The 21537-nt window shown below is 42.6% G+C and overlaps 1 protein-coding gene across 1 annotated transcript in view; it reads right to left on the reverse strand.

Moving 5' to 3' along the window:
- The window catches only part of LOC122792761, a 1018830-nt gene that overhangs the window by 802155 nt on the left and 195138 nt on the right, over positions 1-21537 (reverse strand). The window contains exon 4 of the mRNA XM_044060334.1: positions 5347-5432. Coding sequence (XP_043916269.1) covers positions 5347-5432 — 86 coding nt within the window. The remainder of the gene's footprint in view (positions 1-5346; positions 5433-21537) is intronic.

Raw genomic sequence — 21537 nt, forward strand, 5'->3', positions numbered from 1 at the left:
GACCAAGGTTTTAATAGCTGTAGACGACCTGACAAAATCAGAGAACCAGAAAGACGATGCTTAATCTTCACAGGCAAGTAGGATCTCTCTCTGCTGACAATGTGAAAAAGTTGTTGGTTGTATTAGGCAACCAAGATCTGAAAGACATATCTATTTTAGTGGACACTGGGAGCACTTAGTTGTATAACATGTATAAAATATAGCAAGCCTAAGTTTAATGAGCTGTGGGACTATCACTGAATATAAGACAAAATTCAAATGTAGCTATGCTTTGGCACTAGTTAAAAGCCAAGTATACAGCATTCTCAAATAACTGTTTTTATTCATTTCAGATATGGAAGCATTATGACAACAAAGAAACACTTTAAAAATATGTACTCGCTGACTGATGAAAATTCCAGGGTCTGAAAGTAAAACAACAGCTGCCTGCAGCCCATGGAATCATGGACTCTAAAAAGACAGCCAACCAACACAGAAATGTTGTTAGAAGTAAAACAAAACCGTGCATGTTACTGGGACAGACTGTCCTAGGCTGGCCTCTTGAGAATAAGAGCTTCACACATAATCTGTTCATAACATACAAATTTACAGCACACAACAGGTTGTGCAGGGAAAAAAATCCAAATCTTCCAGCAAAGCATCACCTCTACTTGAGGGTACTCTGATGACCACTTGGACCAGACAGCATAGTTATGCACTGTATGTTGTTTGCAGGGCATTTTCTAAAGAATGCACAGAATTTACAGAGTCTTGCACAAAGAGTTACAACCTAAAAATGAAATGTACAATGCTGAGAACAAGAAAAAAAATCAACTATACAAAGTGTATGCAACATTAATGGACAATATGGAGTGGTGGACTCTGAGACAGAGATAAATGCATTCAAGCTGAGCATGGATGACTTGGAAAAGTGATGGATGAGGGGAAAATTTGATACACACCTAATATCTAGACTTCATAAAGGCATTCAACACAACCCCACATTCAGTTGTAGTTGATAAACTCACCCAGCTAAATGTAAATCCCTACGTAACAAGTTGAATACCAAACGGTCTCACTACAAGAACCCAGGAAATTAAGGTGGCAGCTCTGCCTCCTCTAAAAAACCTGTCACTAACAGTGCACCCCAGGGCTTTGTCCTTGGGCCATTCTTCTTTGGCATTTACTTCTCTGAGGTCAAAGCTAATGTTAAGGATTTACATCTGATCAAATTTGCAGATGATTGTAAACTTGATGCCATCATAAACTCTCCAGAACACACCAAGATGGCCTTTCCCACACAAATAGCTGGTGTCAAAAACACTGCCTAAAACTCAAGGACAAAAAATGAATTATAGTTTCCTGCAGCAAGCATGACATGCACACCCCTGAAAATGTATAGTCATCCCCTTTGGCAAAAACAAAGTGCCCACAAATTACCACATAGGTGGTAATCCATTAAGTACAGAAGAAGTAATTAGGGACCTGTGGACCCAAGTTGATAGCAATCTCTCATTTGACAACCACGTGGCCAAAGTGGTTAGAAAAACATTTTATATAGCCCACCTAATCATGAAGGGATTCACATCTAGATCAGGGGAGGGCATCGTGCCTCTTTACTCATCAGGCCCATAATTGAGTACAATGCCCCTTTCGGGATGTACCTTACCAGACACCTGCAGCAACTGGAAAGACCCCAAAAGTACCTCACCAAGAGGATCAAAGGGCTCAAACAGATGCCATATGCTGCCCGGTTAAAGAAACTCCAGCTCTACTCAGTAGCATACCGCCTGCTCAGAGGCGATCTGTGCCTGACGTATAAAGCCATGTCCAACCCGGAATTAATGGACATGCTGCACCTCAGAAAATCCAAATCCCATCGAGCTATGCGCTCGAGAGACTTGAACCTCAGCACTGAAATAAATAGGACATGCTGGAGGGACAGATTCATAACCCAGAGGCTTCCTTCACTCTGGAATAAAATCCCAGTCCAGGTTAGGCAGAGTCCCTCGTTGACTCTCTTCAACAGGAATCTTGATGAGTGGATGGGAGATCGTAGGTTTACCCCGGGTATCACTTCTGTGTCACTGTTAGACAGAGGCACAGTATACTAACCTCGAAAAAGGGCATAGCAAAATTAATTTAAAATGGGTGGCGAAAGCCAAACACACTCTGGCTAGGCTTATAAATGCCCTAGGGCAGATAGCCTAGTATGAACCTATGAACCTATGAAAATTGATCCAGTAGTTACAGAGCTGAGAACCTATGTAGAAAATGAGCTGTCCTTCGATCATGTACTCCCTATTGTAAGAAAGACATTTTTCATTGTGCAGCCTTATTAGAAAGGGTATGGCATCCATGTCAATGGATGTGATCATTTTACTGAATTTGGCATTTATTAGGCAGATCATAGAGTATAAATTCCCCTTTGGCATGTACCTGTCCAAACACTTAACACAACATGAATGACCTCAACACTTTCTTAACAAGAAAACGATGGGCCTACTCAAAGGCTGCACGGATTGTCTCAAAGCCCTGTCCCTCCTCTTCCTAGTATCTTACAGGCTATCTCTGCCTCGCTTAAACAGCCTCAGCTGATCCCATCCTTTCAGACCTACTGCACACCTACATGTCCAATGGTGGTATAAACACCTGCTTAAGAGTTCTTGATCTCTTCTGCAACATAAGCACAACATCTTGGAGGGATAGACGTGCATCACAGAGAATACTGCTACTCTAGAATTGCCTTCCTCTCCACATAAAGCAAAGTGCATTTCTTACTCTACTCAAGCATAATCTGGATGAATTGATGGGAAACCACAAGTTCACCTCTGGTTTGAAACCTTTGTCTCTTATATACATGGACAACATGTAAACATTTGCCTGACTCTTGAGTTATTCATTCTTAAAACACAAGGGTAATGGGTTATTCATATTTTAAATTCAAGGGCTAAAAAATTTTTGGAAATGCATGGCTAGGCTTTTAAGGATCCTTGCCGATAAACAGCCTAGTAAATATCCATGAATATGAATCAAGAAAGTTATGAAGGTTGGACTGGAGGACAGTACCCATGATGGATACCACCAAAAAGGTACTACCAAACTTTGTAAATAAAGGACAACAAGACAATAACTGGTAAAATCGGATGAAATCCACCTTTGTGAAGGGTTACAGCAAGTCTTTTTCTTCCAGAAAAGTAAATGCTCTAAAATGATATAAGATGACTCTTACAAACGTATAATAAACAAAATTAGCAGCCTTGATTGCTTGTGCTCCAAGTCAGAGATGTTAAGCCAAAACCCCATCTGCCTCAGTTGGTGGTAGCTGAGATGTATATAAAAGATGCCAAGGCACTTAATCTAAAAATAAAGGGAAGTTCCACAGTAACCTAATCAAATTTCCCCTGCTCAGTATTGAGAGCACCTCATGTCACACGTGAATAAAGGCCACTGGCCTAGAGGGACTAACTCAGTCAGCAAAAGTGCAAATAAATAAAATAGGTTTACTCTCTGCCATAAAACCATAACAGAAAAACTGGGGATTCTCCCATTTGTTATCTGTGTATTTTGAAACTGTGATCATTTAAGGACCACACCATTACAGTATGTTTGAAGAAGGATTTTTGTTGCAGCCACATCGTTTGAGGAACTCTACTGTTCAGAAACTTGAGCACTTCTACCCTGGCCAAGATGTCTTTTTCCCCACACATACATCGCCACACTTCAGGTATAAAGACAAGCCAGTAACAGCAAAAAAGTCATCAAAATGTTATACTTACTACAGGGATCAACACAAAGAATGTAACTATGGTCATGAAGGTCTTTTCTAGATCAAACCTACCACATAACTATGGAGACGTGTCCTAATTCTTTGTGATCCTACCATTATGAAGACAATAAAGTATTGTCATCTGCACAAGTAGTCATTGCAAAATTAGACTTTTTAGGACCAAGCTCAAAACAATGATTACTGAACTGTTCCTTCAATATTTTATCTAAAAAGCCACAAGAACTACAAAAAATATGTAAATTGTGAAATAATACTCTGTTAACAGTGCACATCAGTTTACTTCTCTTAGTCATGGCCTCTACATAGTTAAAAAAGGTTGAAAAAAAATCTCAGCCATTCTGCACTAGACACAGACAAAAACTGTCATACAGGCCTCACTGCTGTACTGTTTGTGACCAAAGGTTCAATGCAGAAGTCTGTTTATGCTTAGTTTTGTCAGTATCCTCCCTCATTAACTGCATATATGATTGCAGTTACAGGGCAGTGTAACAAACACTGACCGCTTCAATGATACTCAGCTGGTTGTCCCATGCTTCCTGAAATTTACATATGAAGACTTCCCAACATCACCTTGATCCCTGTAAGCTAGTAAAACATGGACAAGTGATGCAGTGGATTACAAGTCCTACACACCATGAACAGCGTAAAGTGATGTCAGTGTTTCACTGGACATCACCAGGATTGTAAATGCAGCTGGCCAGAATCTTCTAAATGTATCATCTTATAAATGTGAAACATACAGAACTTTCAAAAGTTGTCTTCCAAAGTCTGGTGGGGTTTATTTCACTGCTTGTTTTTCACACTGCAACATTTAAAACATAGCTACTGTATTGTGCAGACAGTTTAAAATAAATTGGTGTCTACTTGGGTGTCATATTGTCTGGTGCTAAAACACTGCCTGAGGCACTTAAAAAGTCAGACTGTTGGTAAGAAATTCCGACAACTGGTTCAGGTTTAAGACCTCATTAGTCAAGAGTGGGCCTACTACTTGAAGGGCTTAGAAGCTGGACTTTGCTCAAGGTGGTTTCATGCCTGGACCTGGCCTGTGAACATTTATACTTCTGGGCTGTGCTCTAACATATGCCAGTTGCTGACAGAGTGAGAAGGACCCTCCCACTGTGATTTGACAGCCACATGGACATTCATGATGATACCCTGCTACGAAAACACAGGACTTTAACAGTGAAAGAAAAAATTAAGACCTGGGACTGTGTGAGTGACAAAAACTGTGGACAAATGCACTTGTGGATCCATCTTCCAAGTTTCATGGCATGTATCAACAGTGTGCAGGCATCCCCAAAAGTGGAATTTGTTGGGGAAAAAAACATTCTGACTGGCAAAATGGCAACCCCCAGGCAAGGACTCATCAGGCAGGGTCTTCACAGAAAGGTTAATAAGTAAAAGCCACATATCAAGAATGGCAACATGGTTTTGATAACATGGAAGTTTAGCACCAAATACAGCAGTCATTCTTACATTTTATTATTTTTTTAATTCTGTGTGGGATTCTTTTTTTTTTTTTTACTGAAAACACTAAGTGTGTTAAAAGATGATGAGGAAGCTGCATTTTTACTTACTGTTGAGACAGAAACTGGAATGGATGGTTTTGGAGTAGAACAACCTCTTGGAAGAGAGAGGAAAGCAGTAAAATCATCTGGAATATCTGTCAGAAAACAAAACAATTAAAGCATTTTCATAAACATTTTCTTCACGTTCAGAAAATCATCAAGTATATTACTCAGAACGCTACTTTATAAAATTGCGTATAAAGGTAGCACAGATACTATTTCCCCCTCTTGAATCATGAAAACACGAAGCCTAAATTATGTTCTTCCTCTTGCTCATGTATTCAGTCTGCTTCCTTATACTAACATCTTTCTGAGCTTGTGAAACCAAACCACTACAATTTCCATCTAAACGTAGGAAACCCATCTCTCAGCTATGAACCTGCTCCCCTCCACTTTTCTAACTCTTCCAAACTATACACTGTAATCTTTGCAAATGCAGCTGCATCAATAGTAAGAATGGAGGTTTGACTAACTGCTATAAGAATTCATAATTTGGAAATGTTACTGCAGTAGGCTAACAAAAAAGAAAAAAATCAAAGTAACCTTACCTCAATGTTAAAGACTAAATAAGAAACTCCACATCCTACAAACTTTCCTCACTTTGGAAAATGTGGACATCTTTACAATTGCCGACACCTGGTTTAAAGCCACAAGCAGTGCAAAGCTACAGAGTTTTCCACACATTTAAGCCAACAGCAGCACTGATGGTGGCTAAAGGTGAAACTGTCTCAATCTACATTCCAAAAAATACAACTCCAGCTTGGTTAAACAGAATGATGTTTAAGGAGACTTGGATATGGGTGAACTCCAGGGCAAGGTTCCTTGCCAAGTCCTGGCCTTCCCACAGCTTCAAGTCACCCTCTATGACCCACAAATTTCACAACCCTTACCTAGACCATCCAACCAACTACCCTATTCATGGGAGACTTTAACTACCCATCTACAGACTGGGAAATGTACACTGCCTCAAACTGACAGGCACAGCATTTCCTGAACCTTATCAACATGAACACCCTGGACCAGATAGTGTGCACTCCAACCACTGGATCAAACATACTGGACCTAGTACTCAACAACACAGAAGACCACTGCAGCCCACTCTTTGTCAAGTCCTCATTTGACAAAAATCAGCCAGTAAAACCCAACTAAACCTTTAACAGTTAGGAACTATTCTAAGCAAACTACATTCTCTTAAGCGGTAGTTGATCAAAATTCACTGCTCACCCAAACCCAAAGAACACAGCTACCTATGCAGAAATATTCACAGAAACCCTGCACAAATATGCAAATGACTGCACTGGGCTGCAGCACCTAAGAGAAGCAAGGCCAAATCTAACACCAAAAAGAAACCACACTGGTAGGATCCTTATGTTGACGGTATATAACAAAAGAAAAAATGTCATGGCCAAATTCAAAAACAAGCAACTCTCATAGAGACAAAAGCTCTCTCATTCAACTAAACAAGAAATTAAGAGGTCTAATATAGTTCAAAAAGGCCAATTATGAGGTCAGGATAGCCTCCCAGGCTAAAGATGATCACAAAGACTTCTTCAGCTATGTTAGGAACCTTAAAGGTAACACTTAGCAGTGTACAGGACTGGTGGTAAAGAGCACAACCTTCACTGACCATGGTGACATAGCAAATCTACTGATAAATTTAGCTCCACCTTCACTGCCCCCCCCCCCCCACCACCACCACTACCCCTTGTGAAATCCCTTCTAGCATATCCTATTAACTATCACGAGGGGACAAGTCCTCGCAGTAATCACTAAGGCCAAAAAGACTGCTTCCATGGGCCCCAATAACATCCCTGGTTGCCTCCTAAATAGCCTAAAACATGACCTAGCAAGGCAACTTGAGGCATTCTTTAATTACATCCGCAAAACAGGTTACGTAACAGGTGAATAGAGGGCCACAATGGTCATCCCTTTTCATAAGGGTGGACTATCAACTGACCCCAGGAACAGACCCATCAGTCTGACAGGTCTAATATGTAAAGCCATGGAATGAATTATCATGGAAATTATCAAAAGGGACACTGGCAACTTACAGATACTGGACCCATCCTAGTACGGCTTTGTTAAGGAAAGAGCTTGCACAATCAGCCTGGTACACTTCTTTGAGAGGGTCACCAAGGCTATGGATGAGGAGAAATATGGCAGACTGTCTACCTAGACCTGGCCAAGGTGCTCAATTAAATACCCCACTCACATATTATTGACAAACGCTCAGAACTAGATATAAATCCCTATATAACTCACTGGACTGTTGGTTGGCTCACAGAAGTCAGAATCAGTGAGACCACCTCCACCAGGAGACTGGTCACCATTGGAGCATCCCAGGACTCCATGCTGGGGACAGTCGTGTTTGGCATCTAGTTCTCAGAAATCAAGACTGATGTCAAAGGCCTGTGGTTTACCACGTTTGCAGACAACTGTAATTTGGGAGCTATCACAGACTCCTCTCAAGACACCAGAGTCCTACAAGAGGGGTCTAACACAAATAAAGGACTTGTGACAAGCCACGGATTAAAACTTAATGTGAAGAAATGCAATATAGTGCCCTTTAGGAAATTGTCCACTCAAGTTAATTACGCCATTGATAAAACACCCTAAAGAGTTAACCTGGTAGTTAGGGATCGGGGAACATATGCACATAGTAATCGGGTCTTCGACCAACATGTAGCCAAGATAGTAATAAAATCATTCTATGTCACACATGTTATAAGCAAGGTAAGGCACCCTGTGTCCTTTGGTAGACAAGGAAGGGCAACCTGCACCATTAAAATGCAAAAAGGCTCCTTGGGTGTGAAGTTATTTTAGGCACCTCATATTGAGAACTGATCCAAAGTTCTTGGTCTTCACAGGAACTAAAGAATCTTGAGTAAAACCATAGACCTTTCAGGACTGGTGGGACCTCTTTGATGGCTCTTTTGGTCAGCAGTCTCTGTGACTCAAGTCTTGCATATGTCTTTTGATGGGTGGGGAGTCTGGAAGAGGGGGAGAGAGACTGAAGCATAGGTGGAGATATGAAAGAGATATTGCAGCCTCTGGATATTATATCTCTTACACACCTTATGCACTTGCATGGGATGGCCATACATCCCATTCAAGTAGAGGGACAAGCGATCTCTAATTCCCTCCAGAGAGGTGTAAACCAACTGGACAAGGCCTTTAGAGAACAGATTGCTACCCTCTCAAAGAAAGACCATGGTACCTCTCCTCATTCTTCCATAAACTTCCTCTTCTTCTGGGTAGTTAACTATTTCATAATCCACCACATCATGAGCAGCCTTTACTAGAACCACAAAAATGAAGACTGTTGTGAACATTCTACCAAAGAATCTGAAGATGATTATGTGAATTGGGCACTAAGGAGCTTGGAATGTCACCCTCAATATAGATAGCATTTCTCTTGCTTTCATATGTATTCCAGTTCACCTTTAACCTCAGATCTAAATAATAAGGTTCCATCAAATGAAACATGCATAAAATTCAACATTTGTAGTTTCGGCAGAGTCAGTGAAATAGCCAGGTAGAGGGAAGAATTATTAATCCTGTGACCACAACTTTCGCCAAACCATCCACAGTACTATGAGCAAGGATTATGGTTTGGTTAGCTACTGAACAGAAGCCTGACAGCTGGGACTGTAATCTTGTTTTCAAGTTCAAGTCAAGCAACCCTTCCATCTCCTGAGTCGGCATATCTATTGGCTACCTCTGGAACTTCAGCAATATGCATCATATAGTTTAATGCTTTTAAGATAACTGTGAAAAGCAAAGAACAGAAAGTTATCAAGCCTCCTCCATCTCACGTGAATCTGTTAGAAGAATGGAGTATAGCTCTGAACTGCAGTTCAGGAGCCTTTTCTTAGCTGAAAGTCCACTAAACGGTTCTCTGACAAACCAGGACAATCCTATATCTTTGGTACAAGCACACCACAATGTGATCTTTAAAAGCATTCCCAGCAAACAGCTGAGTCACCTCATCAGCTATAAGGGAACCACCCAAGTTGACAACTTTGGGGGGGAACCAAAAGCTTCTGCGAGGATGCTCTCCGGACTCATATATGATGTACTGGAGAAGTCTGCCTTCACCCAGATGAATTCCTAAATCTCCCTGATTTGTGGGTCGGGGAGTGGAAGCATGGGACAATCGGGCTCCTGTACTTCAACAAGTCTGGAGTGGGAGACACCTTAGATGAAATCAGTGCGTCCTCTTTTACCTGACTTTGCCCTCCCAACCCAACCCATCCCCCTGTCTGAGAGAGAAGTACATTCAAGGAGTGCGAAGACCTAGATCCAGACACTGAGATCACATAATATGACAGTCCACTGTCAACTCTATTATGGTCAGAAAAAAGGTGAATGGGAAAATAGGAGGGTCCCTGGGCAAAAAACATAATTATGGTGGAGGCCCACATGCAAATATGCCTGCAATGCAGGCACTACAACCAGAAATGGGCCTGAACCAAAGGTCAAAAATACTCAATCCAGGGGATCAACTTCAAACATAGATGGGCCCAAGGTCAATGCCAAAGGGGTTAGTTAGCCTCATTCATAAGACCAAAAGGTTGAACCAGATCCTCAATGTCAAGGCAGCTACCAGCAATCCTGCCAGAATCAATGACCTCAAAGCTGAAAACAAGAATGCTGACTTTGGGAATCTGACTGTAGGATAGAATACTTTAGTCCTGGCAGAGTAGGGTTCAGGATGGCACAGGGAGTTCGAGCCCAGACACTGATGGGAGCACTGGCCCTGAAATTTCCAAGGTTGGATGCAATGACACTGACTGCCAGGTCAGGTCAGCAACAGGACCATCTATGTCACTGACCCAAATTTCACCATCAATGTCAATGCAGAGGATAAAGGGTCAACAGGTGGCCTCAAAGCAACTAGGGGTTTGTAATGTTCTCCAGTAAGGAAGGTCTAGGGCCCAAATCTAAGAAAGCAGGCAGGGAACCTGCTCTCAAGACCCTGGTGTTAGTGTGGTAAAGATATTTTAAAACCATATATGCTTAACACCAAAAAAGACCTACAACATTCTTGTAACGATTCAGCTAGACAACTGGAGACTGGAAGAATTAGAATGAATGCTGAGGAAGAGGGGTTGATAGCTATAGAAATCAAGCAAGGAAAGTACAGGGAACACACTTCCAGTGCCAGGGGAGGTCTTTGCCCAGTAAGCTAACCCTGCAATGTACTTGGCTTTGGGAAGTGCAAATTCAGTAAGCAGCATACCATGAACAGAGTCAGATTTTGAAGCATCCATAGATTTAACCCTTTTAGCACACACAGGATATAGAATCTAACTCCTGACTTCCTCTTGTCTAAATTGCTGGCATATGAGGGGAAAGCCCTGAAACACAACTCAGTAGTAGGGGGTAGCCTGGAGCTTTTCTAATCCTTAATGTTTTTTTTTATTTCCATTCCTTAAAGGAATAGTGATCTAACCCTAGCTGGTTTGGTGAGACCTCATGGATGGATCTATTTTCTAGTAAGAAAGTACTAAGTCTTACTTACCTGTAACAACAGATGTTCATAGAATACATTACCTTACTAGCATTAGGGTAGTAGTGCCCTGCTACCTTCCTGTGGCAGTCTAAACAGTCCTATTGCCTGTGTGTGGGTGTGAAAGACCAATCACATGGCAGCACATGAATTGCCTTACACACCCACAGAATCACCCTTTCAGTTTTCTAGGCTCCAGCAGAACAGAATACGGAAACGCAAGCTTTGCAGACACCTAATGTTCCAAACTAAAACCCCATACACACACACACACACACACACACACACACACACACACACACACACACACACACAAATAAAGGTTGAAGCGTTTCACTCAGTGGCAACCAAAACACCAAACTATGTACATCGAAAAAGGGGAATGGTGGGTGGATACTGCCAGTTCTACAAACATCTACTGTTACAGGTAAGAAGAACTTGCATAACTGTACTGCTCTCAGCAAACACACTGCCTTCCAGGCATTTGGGGAGATTCCCAAAGCTTACCCAATCCAGGAGAAGAACAATAGTTCAGGAGCCCATAAAGACTGGTCGTAGTGAAGCTTGCTCTGGATCTAGAAAAAGCATTCAATTTGTAATGTTTTGTAAAGGTATGGAGAGAGGACCAAGTTGCTACTTCTAGAGTCCACTCCTTTCCAATACACCAAAGAGGAAAATGCTGTAGTGGAATACCTTGCCTGGATTCATATTGCCAAAGTGGGTGTAACAGAAAAAAATACCAGAGGACAACCAACATGCAATGGTTTGCTTAGAGGCAGGTTGTCGCTCTTTTGCCATGTGTAGGAAAGAAAAAGTCTTTCAGCTTTCCTGAAGGATTTTGTTCTGTCAAGGTAGTACCCGAGCGCATTCAAAGTATGAAGTATCCTCTCTCCCTTACTCTTAGGTTCTAAAACAGAGTGAGAAAATCACACAGAAAAAACAATCAGTAAATATTAACGAAAACTACAGCCAAGCTAGAACTTCCACTGAGTGACCGCTCAAACTTATATGGCAATTCTGAATGCCCATGACATTTCTTTTTAAGTCATTTCAATGGACACTTTCAGGCCAATAAAGCCAAACCCCACTAGCTGTGGATATGCATATTTCGGCCTTGTTATGACATCATCAGCACAGCACAAGCAGAGTGTTTGACTAAGCATAAGAAACACAGGGCTGTTATACCCAGCTGATGTCCATCACCATTAGGGTGACTGCAAAATATCCCAACTAACAAACTAAAATAAAGAGTGACAAGGTCACACAGAAAAACACAATCAGTAAAAACTAAATGAAAACTCCAGCCAAGCTAGAACTTGCACTGAGTGACCTCTCAAACCTCTTGTATCAGAGGCACATGGGATATATGCAAATGACCCTTATGAACAACAGGTGTTTCAGCTATATGGCAATTCTGAATGTCCATGACTTACTTCTTTTTAAGTTGCTTCAATGGACAATTTCAGGCTAATAAAGCCAAACCCCACTAGCTGTGGATATGTATATTCCGGTCTTGTTATGACCTCATCAGCACAGTACAAGCAGAGTGTTTGACTAAGCATAAGAAACACAGGGCTGTTATACTCAGCTGATGTCCATTATCATTAGGGTGACTGCAAAATATCCCAACTAACAAACTAAAACAAAAATAGTGAGAAGGTCAACAGAAAAACACAATCAGTAAAAACTAAATGAAAACTCCAGCCAAGCTACAACTTATTCTTAGGTTCTGGGAAGAACATAGGGAGGCTGATAGACTGAATGAGAGTAAATTCTGAGACCACTTGTGGCATTTAATAGGGATTAGTGAGTGATACAACCTTATTCCTCTGGAAAATAAGGTAAGGTTGCCCCATCATGAGAGCTTGCAGTTCACAAACTCATCTTACAATTGTCAGAACAATAAGCAAAACAGTTCTCCACATTAACAACTTCAGATCATCTACAGCATTAGGTTGAAAAAAGTGCCAAGGTCAATTTTTTCAGAATACAGTTGACATTACAAGAAGGAGGAATTTGCTTCAAAGGGGATCTCTAATGCAATACTCTTTTCATGAACTGTTTTACCAAAAGGGAAGCAGGAATAAGGGGATCCATTGACAGACAAGCAGATATAGCTGCTAAATGCACCTTAATAGACTATATAATAAGCCATCCTGAAGTAGCTCACACAAACATTTCAGGATCAAAGGGATGTTAACCTCAAGGGACTACCTGTTCCTATTTAGGCACCACTTGGAAAACCTCATCCATCTGTAAACGTTAGATTTTTTTAATAGCAGATTTTCTGCCCTCCTCTGACACCTGCTTAATATCCTAAGGAAAAGTACAGTTTTGTACCTACCATAAATGTAGATGTTCGAGGATCCACATTGCTGCAGTCCTAACTATTGGGTAGTCCGCTGTCCAGTCGGCCCGAATACCAAAGTATATGGCTGACGTCGGTCAGGGCGCATTAGACTGACGTCAGTACGTCAGGGTACTAATGCGCATGACCGACGTCATATCCTCAGTCTTTTCTTGCCCCAGATGTCAGAAGACCCTAAAAAGACAAGGCCCAATATACCTGCACCAAAAATATGTACAATATATACAAAATTATCAGCATATAACCTCACCTACACAACCACCCCTAAACACAGAGGGGAAGGAGGGAGGGTAAATTGGACTGCAGCAATGTGGATCCTCGAACATCTACATTTATGGTAGGTACAAAACTGTACTATGTTCTTCATTCCACATTGCTGCAGTCCTAACTATTGGGTAGAATCCCAAAGCAGAGGTAAGGGAGGCTGGCAAATCATAAAGAAGCAGGAGCTGACAACATGCCTTGCAAAATAGCTGTGGCAAAACCAGCCCTAGACTTAGAGTAGAGAGGAAGGTGATAATGCTTAGAGAAAGTATGCACTGAACTCCAAGTAGCTGCCTCCAAAATATCCTTAGTTGCCACCCCTTAGAAATGCTGTTGAAGTGGCAGTAGCCCTAGTGGAATGAGGCCTAATCCCAGCTGGAATCTCCTTGCCATGATGGGAATAACAAAATGCAATGCAAAACCCAATCCACCTAGAAATAGTTTGTTTTGACACAGGCTTGCCCTGCGAACTCAAAGCAAAAGAAACAAACAACTGCTGAGACTGCCTAAAATCCTTAGTCCTGCTTAAATAATAACGCAATTGCCTGTGTACATCTAAAGTGTGCAAAATCTTTTCCCCTTTATTTTGGGGGTCTGCATAAAAGTAGGCAAATGAATAGTTTGGTTTAAAGCCACACTAGAAACCACCTTAGGCATAAAGGAAGGATTAGTACGTAATGATACCCTATCCTTATGGAAAATCAAAAGGGCTCTACTGCCATAAGGGCCTGCAACTCAGACACCCTTCTTGCAGAAGTAATAGCCAACAGAAAAGCAGTCTTCCATGACAAGTATTTCAATTCAGCAGTAGCCGCAGGCTCAAAAGGTTGTAGAGTAAGTTTTTCCAACACAAAATTGAGATCCCAAGCAGGAGTAGGAGCTCTACGTGGGGTCTTATATTCTTTGCCCCTCTAAGAAACTGCTTGAACAAAGGATGCGAAAACAATGGTGGGTCACAATCATAGTGAGCTGAAATTGCTGCAGCATGAATCTTAATGGAAGAGAAGGACAAACCTTTGTCCAATAACTCAGTAAGATATTGAAGAGCCACACTCAAATTAGGCTCAGAAATCTCCAAATTCTTTGCTGTACTCCAAAATAAAAATCTCTTCCATTTTTCTGCGTACACTTTCCTTGTACTAGGTCTTCTAGCTTCCATAATCACATTTAAAACTTGTTGAGGAAGTTGAGACCTGCTGTGTTTCACCACAGAATATGCCAGGCTGTTAGATGAAGAGAGTGAAGCTGGACATTGAGCAGATGACCGTCCTTCTGAGATAACAGATGTGGAATCAAAGGTAAAGGCCATGGAGGCTTCCTTACCAGACTCCTTAGTAGTGGGTACCAGTGCTGACGAGGCCAATCTGGAGCTATTAAAATCATCCTTGGCTTGTCTTGTCTGACCTTTAAGAGCACCTTTGGAAGAAGAGGCAGAGGTGGAAAGGCATACACATGAAGATTTTTCCAACTGAAAGAAAGAGCATCCACTTTCCAAGCTGTGTGATGAAACCCCTTTGTGCAAAACTTTGGCAGCTGGTGGTTTAGTGGAGAAGCGAACAGATCTATGTCTGGAGTTCCCCATGACACTGTCAATTTCTGAAATACATGAAGATCCAGTTTCCACTCGTGGGGATCCATGATTTGTCTGCTTAACACATCTGCTAAGGAGTTCTGTGCTCCGGCAGAAACCTTGCCTGAAGAGTTAGTTGCAAGCTGAGCGCAGTCTCCCATAAAATCATTGCTTGCCTGCATAGAGGATAAGAATGTGTTCCCCTTGTTTGTTGATGTACCACATGACAGTTGTGTTGTCTGTTAGAATCAACACCTGCCCTGGAAGAAGTAACTCCTTGAAAGCCATTAATGCAAACTGGACTGCTAACATCTCCTTCATGTTGATATGTAGATGCTGTAGTCTGGCAGGCCACTTGTCTTGTATCCACTTTCCATTTAGATGAGCTCCCAAGCAATGTCCGAGGCATCTGTCGTTAAAATCTGACTCGCCTCTGGCCGGGTCACAGAGAGTCCCTTGTTTAGGTGACATTCCTGAGCCCACCACAAAAATTCTTTTTGAAGGCAAGGTATTATTTGAATGACAGTGTCCAAATCCTGGCAGTGCTGTGTCCATACATTTTGAGATACCATTGCAGCTTCCTCATATGCAGTTTGGCATTGGGAAGCACCAGAATACAAGATGCCATGAACCCTAATGCTTGAAGGACTGTCCTTGCAGTCAGCACGGACTGATGAGATAGTTGATGGAAGTAAAGGGATAGACTCTTTTGTTTGTCCGGGGTTAAAAAGGCCATCTGGGCTGCTGTATTCAGTCTCACACCCAGAAAGCACATGTCTTGAGAGGGTACTAGACTGGACTTTATTTCGCTCACAGAATACCCTAGGCATCTTAGCACTGCTATAACATATTCCAGATGCTGTAGAAGGTCTTCCTTTTCTTGAGCCAGAATCAGGCAGTCGTCCAAGTAAGGATAGATTTGAATTCCTTTTAGCCTGAAGTAAGCTATCACTGGAGCCAGAACCTTTGTGAATACTCTGGCAGTAGATAAGCCAAAGGGCAATGCAGAGAACTGATAATGAGAATTTCCAGCTCGAAACGCAGATACTTCCTGCAACTTAGTCTTATAGGCACATGAAGGTAAGCTTCCTTGAGATCTAAAGTTACCATCCAGTGATCTTTGCCCAGCAGAGGTAAAAGCTGTTGTAACGTCAACATCTTGAACTTGGGAATGTCCAGATAAGTGTTGAGGATAGATAAATCCAAAATTGGTCTCCACGTGTTCCCCTTCTTTGGTACTAGGAACAGGCGAGAATAAAATCCTAGGCCCCTTTCTGATACAGGGACTGGCTGAATGGCCCCTATTTGGAGTAACAGAGAAATTTGCTTGTGAGCCTCTTTCCTTTGTGGAGGAGGAACGTCTGGCATGCCTTTGAAAGGGGCAATGTATGGAAATAAAACCTGTAACCGTGGTGAATGATATCCAACACCCATCTGTCTTGAGTAATTAAATCCCAATTTTCTTTGAAAAGAGACAGTCTTCCTCCCAAAGGAGCTGCCAGGCGAGAATCTACTGGCAGCTGAAAAGGCAGGTCATTGGGCCTGTTTACGAAAGGACTGACCCCTGCCCTCACCAGAAGTCTGAGCAGGTGAACTCCCTGTTCTAGGCCTAAAAGAACCTTGAGCTCTGCCCCTACCACGTCTAGACCTACCCCTAGACTGGGAATCATAAGCAGGATATGTCCATCCCTTAGTAGGCCAATTTCTACTAAACTTGGTGGCTGCACCTGCAAAAATCTTTAACAGTTTGCATAGACTTAGCTTTGTCCTCCATTTTCTTTAAAACTGCTTCCACAGGCGAACCAAACAACACATCAGACTGTAAAGGAGCATCCAAAATCCTTGTCTTAACATGCTCAGCTAAATTCTGATCCCTCAACCAGGCATGCCTGCGAAGAACAGAACTAGTGGCAGCCACCCTCGAGGAGGCCTGTACAGCATCAAAACCACATTGCAAAGAATGCTTACCCACTTGTTCAGACACATGAACTAAATCCAGCAACTCTTTACACTCAATACCTTCCGCCAAAGCATCCACCTTAGATTTCAATTGTGAAAGGAGATAATTTTGATATTTTAGCATGTGAAACTGACAATTCAACGCCCTCATGGCTAAAGTGGAAGAAGTATACACTTTCTTTCCCCATCTATCCAAAGCCCTTGCCTCTTTATCAGTGGGAACAGGGTTTTAACAACAGAGGCCTTAACACCTTTAGGTCCCTGAGAAACAGTTTCGGGTCTGCCCTAGGACTCTTAAAAGATACTTATGAGCTTCAGGCACCCTATAGTACCTATCAGGTTTAACAGGAGCAGGAGGCAAAGAATCAGGGTTCAGGGAAGCCTCTGCAAAACATCTTCCACCACATTCAACACAGGAGGTATAGCTAAGGGCCTATGCTGGGGTAAAAACAAGAATTCCCTAAGCCTTTTCCTGGAATCAGAGTAATCTTGGCCTTCCCATTTAAAGTGCTCCCTCATGGAATGTAGAGTCTCTGAAAATGAGAAATCCTCAGGAGGAGAAGCTGTAGGAGTGGAATCATCCACATCAGAATCAGAATAAGGAGGATACTCCTGCAAGTCTTCCGCAGAAGACTCAGAAGCCTCTGAACACTGTTCAAAACTCTCAAACTCAGGTTCCACCCTAGGCCTCTTATCAGGAGGGGGCATAGAACCTCTAATCATGGTAATCAAATCTTCTGCCATTTTAAGCATATGTTTCTTAGGCACAGAACCTGAAGTGCTAGGAGAAGCCCCCACTGAAGCTAAACTTGGCCTACCTCTCAAAGAAGTTTTGGAAACAGAAGGAGAGGCTCTAAGTACCTTGGGAAGAGAGGGAAGAACAGTTACCTGAGAAGCCCCCTCAGCCTGGCCTACCTCCTGAGAAGGCACATCCTGTAACAGTAAAGTCTCTGCCTGAGACTCCAAAGAAACTCCTGGCAAAACCTCTGGCTCCACTGAGCCTTCTAAAGAACCGACGTCCGGGACTGCCGGTTCATCAACCCTAGGCTTCGCTGTTTTGTCCTTGCGCTTTTTGGACGAAGCGGGCGTCGGAGCATCCGACGGCATTTTATAATTACAACGCTTCCCAAACACTAACCTGGCACAGTCTAACCGTCTCTTAATAGTGCGTTTGTTAAATCTAGCACAAGAGCGGCATCCAACAACGTCGTGCTCAGGCCCTAAACAAGGTATACACAAGGTATGGTAATCCCTATGAGGTATCTGTTTCCCACAAGAAATACAGTTATTCACTTTTTCTGACATCCGGTTAAATACTGAGGCAAGAAAAAACCAAAATGTTCCCCAACGGGGTACTTAGCCAACTTTGATTCGGTCTGAAACTCCGACTTCAGAAAATTTCAGAACGCCAACCTGCACTCGCAAAACTGCTTCTGCATCGGACCATGCGGCAAAAAAGACTGAGGATATGACGTCGGTCATGCGCATTAGTACCCTGACGTACTGACGTCAGTCTAATGCGCCCTGACCGACGTCAGCCATATACTTTGGTATTCGGGCCGACTGGACAGCGGACTACCCAATAGTTAGGACTGCAGCAATGTGGAATGAAGAACATCAAGTACCTAAATGGAGTCAAGACTAAATCATCCAGTCTTATCACTGCAGCTTCTCCAAACTGGGGTACACCAGTCACCCCTGAGACTGTATGAGGAAATCTAGTGTGTGAGGAATTAGTTGGCAACAGTCCTTGGCCAATATTATTGGAAGGAAGAACCAATACTGCCTGGGCCAAAAGACGGTCACCACAATCATTTTTGGCACTTCTTTCTGAATATTCAAAAGTACTCTGTAAATTAATGTAAGGGTGGAAACATATACAGGAAGATTCTCATCCAAGGAAACGAGAATTCATCTACTGTCCAAGTATGGCTAAAGGGTTGTCTGAAAAGAATTTCTTCAGCTGTCTATTTTGAAAGAAGGTGAACAGATCTATTTGAGGTGTTCCCCACATCTGGACTAGATCTTGGAATATCACTGCCTTGAGCTGCTACTCATGTGGGTCTGCCCAGGATCTGCTTAGTCTTTATACCATAATGTTTTGTTTGATAGGATGTATGATGCCTGCAGAGTTGGAGAAAGCTGTAAAGCCATCTTCTAGTTCATCACTGCCAACCGGCACAGAGGGTATTACCTTGTTTGCAGAGGTACCACATCACTAGGGTGCTATCCGTAACAACAAAAAGAGGACTCAGGGGTCCGTAGGTGGTGAAACACTTCCAGGATGTGAATCACCATGAACATTTTCTTGATAGTGATGTGCATCCACGCAAGTGGCCTGCACTTGCATTCCCACTGATGCAGCTCCCCAACTAAAATTGGATGAATCCATCTGAACAGACTGCGTCAGAACAAGTGGTAAAAAGGAAAGTCTTGGAGTGATATTCAACTGTGCTCTACACCACCGTACCTCTGGTCTGATGAAGTACAGCACCAGTAATGGGGATTCCTGGGAATTTAAGTCCTGGGTCCAACAATTTCATACATACCACTGGATTTTCCTCATGTGAAGACAGGCTAGTGGTATCATAAGAATCATGGATGCCATCAGTCCTAGAATTTTTAGGAATTGTCTTTCCAAGGTGATATTCCTCCTCGAGAACTACTGAAACAACATCTGGTAGGACAAACCTTGTCTTTGGAAAGAAAGGTTATTCTTTTTTCGGTGTCGAATAAGCAACCCAGGAAGTCAAGTCTTTGAGAGACTATCAGGAACTACTTCCAAAGTTTCAACTTGAATCTTAACTGAGATCGTAAGGTTGACTACTTCTCTAGTGATTCTAAACACCTGAATACAGACCGTCCCAGTAAGAAAAAATGTGAATGCCAAGTGTCCGGCAAGGAGCTACTAGGCATTTGATAAACATTCAAGGTGCAATAGAAAGACCAAAGGGCAATACAGAAAAAGTACAGTTGTGTACACTTACCATAAATGTAGATTTCCGTGTGTATTCACTGTTGCAGTCATCACATTTGAGTTATCTGCCTGCAGGTAGCCCTCAGCCAGCCTGAATACCAGAGTCTTTGGATTTCTGCGTCGGATGCTGTCACTTCTTCCATGACGTTAGGTCGTCAGGGGTATAAAACATGCAGCCAACGCTATTACATCAGTTTTTCTTGCCCCGGATGTCAGGTGCCCCCACAATAGGGAGCAATGATATGGTATGGTACAACCCCAGCAAAAAGCAAATACACATGCTATAATATATGCCAAAGAAGAAGGAAAGGTAGAGCCAAGAGAAGTCAGGGGGCTGGAGGGAGGGTAACCAGGACTGCAACAGTGAATGCACTAGAACATCTACATTTATGGTAAGTGTACACAACTGTACTATGTTATTCGTATTTCACTGTTGCAGTCATCACATTTGGGTTGATTCCCAAAGCTAAGGAAGGGTGGAGGTAGTTAAAGAGCATTAGAGCCAGCAATTAGGCCCTGTAAGACTGCTGTGGCAAATCCAGCTCTGGATTTAGAAAAGATAGGCAGGTGGTAATGCTTGGTGAAGGTATGTACAGAGCTCCAGGTAGCAGCTTCCAGGATGTCCCTGGTAGGTACTCATCTGAGAAATGCCGTACAGATAGATGCAGCCCTGGTGGAATGTGATCTTATCCCCTGTGGAGTAGGTTTTCCATGGTGCTTGTAGCAGAAATGAATGCAATGGGCTATCCATTTGGAAATGGTTTGCTTTTAAATGGCCTGCCCCTGCAGCAAAGCTAACAAGCAGCTGTTCAGACTTTATGAGAGGTTTAGTCGTGTCCAAATAAAATCCAAGTTGTCTGTGCACGTCCAAAGAGTGCAGTATTCGTTCTCCTTTGTTTTGTGGATTCTGAAAAAAGGTAGGCAAATGAATGGACTGATTAAGGGCCACACTAGACACCACCTGGGGCATAAAGGGAGGATTGATCCAGAAGGAAACCCTGTCTGCATGGAAGATAATGAAGGGCTCCACTGCCATGAAGGCCTGTAATTCAGACACTCTTCTTGCTGAAGTGATAGCTAAAAGGAAGGCCGATTTCCAAGAAAAGAATTTCAACTCTGCAGTTGCAGCTGGCTCAAAAGGAGGGAGAGTGAGCTTTTCCAATACAAAGTTAAGGTCTCAGGCTGGAGTAGGGGCTCTCCTGGGGGGTCTTAAATTTTTGGCCCCTCTGAGGAAATGCTTTAGCAGGGGGTGAGAGAAGAGGGGTGGTTCAGTATTATAATGTGCTGAAATGGCAGAGGCATGAAATTTAATTGACGAGAAGGATAGGCCCTTGTGGAGCATTTCTGCTAAGTACTGAAGAATATGAGGTAAGCTGGACACCGTTGTGCCCATCCCGAGTCTGGCTCCAGGAACAGTATCTTTTCCACTTTTCAGCATAGGATTTTCTAGTACTAGGCCTCCTTGTCTCCAGAATGACATCTAGCACCTGCTTACTAAGGGATGCTATTGAAGAGCACAAGGAATTCGCCAGGCTGCAAGGTTCAGGGTT

This window comes from Protopterus annectens, chromosome 2.part0, assembly GCF_019279795.1.
Source record: "Protopterus annectens isolate FY-2018-M chromosome 2.part0, PAN1.0, whole genome shotgun sequence".
Lineage (NCBI taxonomy): Eukaryota > Metazoa > Chordata > Ceratodontiformes > Protopteridae > Protopterus > Protopterus annectens.